We start from the raw sequence: 4147 nt of genomic DNA, 5'->3' as shown, positions 1-4147 counted from the left end.
CCAGCAATCTTTGACCTAATTTGCAATTCAGGGTCCAAGATGGTTGTCTTACCTTCATCATACTCCAGTCTCACATTCAACATCAAGATTCTCAACTTTGGTCTGCTTCACCATGTGCTATACAATATTTCCAGAATATATTGGCCTCCACCATAGTTCCTCCACGAATCCATGCTCTTGGGCCATTCTCAAGGCTTTGGCTACCTACACATCCCAGAAGAATTTTGAGAAGGTTTTCAGCATTTCAGAGTTGCATTGCTGCACTGCTACCCCATTATCAAGTTCTCCTGTAACTGTATTGTTCCTGAAGTTCAAGAGAGCAGCATTAACTCATTTCTGTTTATTTTGACAGTAAAAATCATAAACGTCAGTATGCAGCACCAAGTAACATAATTGACGTCATTGATGAGGAACCAACACAGCACAAAAACCAGATATACACAAGACAGACGAAAACACAGTGGCCTTTCCACTTTCTGAGTGGATTCCGAGCAAATGTAGTGTTAACAGGCTTTTTAAGAACTGAAATAACTCCTTTATGGGAGATTCTGTGAGAGAGTTCGACCCATGTTGTTAAGAAATATGCACATGAAGCATCATATGTGATATTACCAAAAAGATTGTATATAACAAGACCTTAATGCATGATTGAGTAGACCCTGAGTTTCATATAAATGTCTGACATGTGTAACTGTATGCCTGAGCACGAAGAGAAAAAGTGGGGTAGAAAATGTAACACACTCTCAAAACACAGTAGGTAGAGCTCAAGATACTTAAACTTTAGGGACAGAATACAAATTTTCCTTCATCTGGTAGGAACTAGGTACATAGTCACTACTGTGAATATTTGCAGTTTAAGAACATGAAATGTAGATAAAATATCAAGACTGCTGTCTTTCCGGGTAAAGGTCCCTTCAGCTCATACCTAGATGCTTCCCTAGAGAATCTGCAAGATAGTCTTGAGTTTCTCCCAACAAGTGCAAAAATCATCTCGCAACAAGCGCAAAAATCATTCAATTGGCACCAGTATTTTCCAGAACCTCTGGCCATTATGTTATTACTTCTGCACCATTCAGAGAGGCAGAGACTATGAGAGTAACCTGCTTTTAACGATGTGCTAGAAATCAATAAAGTAGTCAGAACCAGCCTTATAAGGCAAGAAAGAACCTTCTAATACATTTGATGGATGACTGCAGATATAAAAGATGCTTGTGTATATGACACAAGCAATTTTGGTAGGAATGCATCATCCCATCCCAACCTTGTCCTACATGATAATCAAGTCCAAAATGATTTCACATTACCACAGTTAATTTGAACGAGTCTTTGATAGTTAACCATTGCATATATGGGAGATTATTTTTGCACTACCAGTAGTCTCCACAGGAACAAGAACCATTATGAAAATGATGGAACCGATTTGTGTCTCTCAAGATGATTTCCCTATTCACCACCTTTGAAGCAAACTTAAATGCAGTATGGCAATCACCACAAACTCTGATGTTCTTCTTTATACGGATAGGGGACCCAGGTGGAGAATTGAGAAGAGCAAATGCTAAAGCAAGTCGTTCACTATGGTATTGCAATCTCTCTTCCCTCTCCTGCTGATCCGTAAACCAAAGCACGTGGCTAGTGTCTGGGACATAGCCAATTTCCTTGATTTTATCAGTTATCTTCTCCCACATGTTACGGATCTCCTCTCTCTGTGGATGGGCATCATCATTTGCTACAAACATATGAACAGCATTCTCAATCTCCACCCAACTACAAGCAGGTTCTTTCTTGACTCCACCCTCGTTCATCATTTTTCTAACTTTTGCAGCATCACTTCTCCTACCAGCAGAAGCATAGATGTTAGACAGCAAAATATGTGGCCCTGAATCATAGGGATCAAGTTCAAACACACGTTCAGCTGCATAAACACCCAATTCCAAGTTTTTATGCATCCTACAAGCTCCAAGCAAAGCTTTCCAAACAGCTGCATTTGGTTGAATTGGCATTTCATTTATGAATTTTTCAGCACGGTCAAGGTGACCTGATCGACCAAGTAGATCTACAATGGTCACATAATGTGAAATATTAGGCTCTATCTTAAATTTCTTCATCAACTCAAAATAATGCATTCCTTTGTCTAGAAGACCAGCATGACTGCAAGCTGTAAGAGCGCAAAGAAAAGTCACTTCATTAGGTTCAGGTCCTATCCTACGCATTTCCTCAAAGCATTCTACAGTTTCTTTTCCGAGTCCATGCTGAGCATAGGCGGTAAGCATTGAGTTCCAAGAGACCACATCCTTTTGCACCAACCGATCAAAAACCTTCCGGGCATCATCAATGCTACCAGACTTAGCATACATATCAAGCAGAGTATTCCCAATAAAAGCAATAAGTTCCAACCCTGACTTGATCATATGCACATGCACCCATTTCCCGGGCTCTAGAGCTCCAATGCTTGCACAAGCTGCATAAACACTTGAAAATGTAAAGTGGGTCGGCTGAAAACCGCCTCTATTCATCTCAGAGAAAAGCTTCACAGCAATTTCTCCCTCACTTTTCCTCGCATGCCCAGCAATCAAAGCATTCCAAGAAACCTCATTCTTGCAACTTAACTTGTCAAACACAATTTTCGCTTCGTCCATTAGTCCACACCTTGCATACATATCCACAAGAGCACTCCCAACATACACATTCTCCTCGTATCCAAACTTCACACACGACCCGTGTAGTTGCCTGCCCGTTCCACCACTGTCCAACGCCCCGGAAGCCTTGAGAACACTGCCAAAAGTAAACTGATTCGGCATAAACCTAAACCTCAACATCTCACAGAACAAAACCAAGGCCTCCTCAGCACCCTCATTCTGCGAATACCCAGTAATCAACGCAGTCCAAGAAACCATATCTCTTTCAGGCATTTCATCAAACACCATGCGAGCATCATCCATGCTTTCACACTTCGCATACATATTAATCAACGTGTTATTCGGAACAATATAATGTCTAAACCTCGACCTCAGGAAGTGTTCGTGAACCACTTTGCCTTCTTTAAGCCGTTTCCATTCCGTACATTTTTTCAGTAGCTGGTTATATAAAGTGGCATCTGGGTCCATTGCGCCATTGTCAATAAGATACAGTACTAAAAGTTCCCCATTTGGAGCCTTTTTCAGAAGATCTTTGTCTTGTATAACACCAATAAATGAACCAAAACGTTTGTGTACCGGTCCAGTTTCTGATTCTAAGGCTGATACTGCACTTGACGTAGAAGAAAATTGCCGAGCTATGGGGATGATTGAATTGAAAATTGATGGATTTGTCACGTACTTTTTCATGTGTATCGCCCTTGTCATCATCTCTCTCACCTGCAGCTCTTACTCTTAAGTGTTTCTCAATTACAAATGGGAAGACAACATGCTGTAATCTAGTATTTTAAATTTTTATGCACTCAATATTTATACAATCAAACTCATTTATAAATTAATTTTACTTGCACATTATATTAAAAACGGAAAAGGTCCAATAATATTCTTAAACTATTGGATATAGCTTAATTTTCTTCTCTATTAGTAAACTGGGCCATTAATATCCCTCACGTTAGCAAACTGGATCAATAATGCCTTCATTTTAACGGCAGTCCATATAAGCCTTCTCAAAGGCATCAATTAGTTGACATGGCATCCACATAAGCGGATCTCTCTTAAACATGTTCCAATAACCCATTAGCCCGTAAAAAAAATACCCGATTCTCAATTAAATATAGGATTAAAAAACGTAAAAGGTTCCCGCAACTAACCAACTTTAGTACCAACGAATCTGCTCCGGAATAGTTCCCGCAAATTCTTTCATGGACCTCTCTCATCACGTAGTTTGCCTCTGAGGCTCCTAAACATTGGGCTAACGGGCCTTGGTACGATCTCCTATATAATTGCCCACCCATGAGGCAATAACGAGCTGCCTTGGTGCGTAGTGCTCAAGACGCCTTCAGGTCTTTGGGCAATTTGCCATGCCGAAGATATTCGGCGAACTCATTTCTCCAGTCCCAGACTAGGTTGGTTGTGTTCACTTTACAATAGCCATCCACATCCAATACCGAATGTAGAAATTGAACGACAGTACTGGAGTCAGATCTTTTCATATTCGTAGATGAGCCCAAGTT

General features: G+C 40.5%; 1 protein-coding gene across 1 annotated transcript; it reads right to left on the bottom strand.

The window, feature by feature from the left end:
* On the bottom strand, positions 925-3401 carry LOC109226844 (pentatricopeptide repeat-containing protein At3g24000, mitochondrial). The gene has a single exon (XM_019391729.1). It carries the CDS (start codon positions 3342-3344, stop codon positions 1368-1370), a length of 1977 nt encoding a protein of 658 aa, XP_019247274.1. The 5' UTR covers positions 3345-3401; the 3' UTR covers positions 925-1367.

This window comes from Nicotiana attenuata, chromosome 6 (assembly GCF_001879085.1).
Source record: "Nicotiana attenuata strain UT chromosome 6, NIATTr2, whole genome shotgun sequence".
NCBI classification, from domain to species: domain Eukaryota; kingdom Viridiplantae; phylum Streptophyta; class Magnoliopsida; order Solanales; family Solanaceae; genus Nicotiana; species Nicotiana attenuata.
The sequence above is the reverse complement of the archived record's forward strand: the minus strand, read 5'-3'. Positions and strand labels throughout refer to the sequence as shown.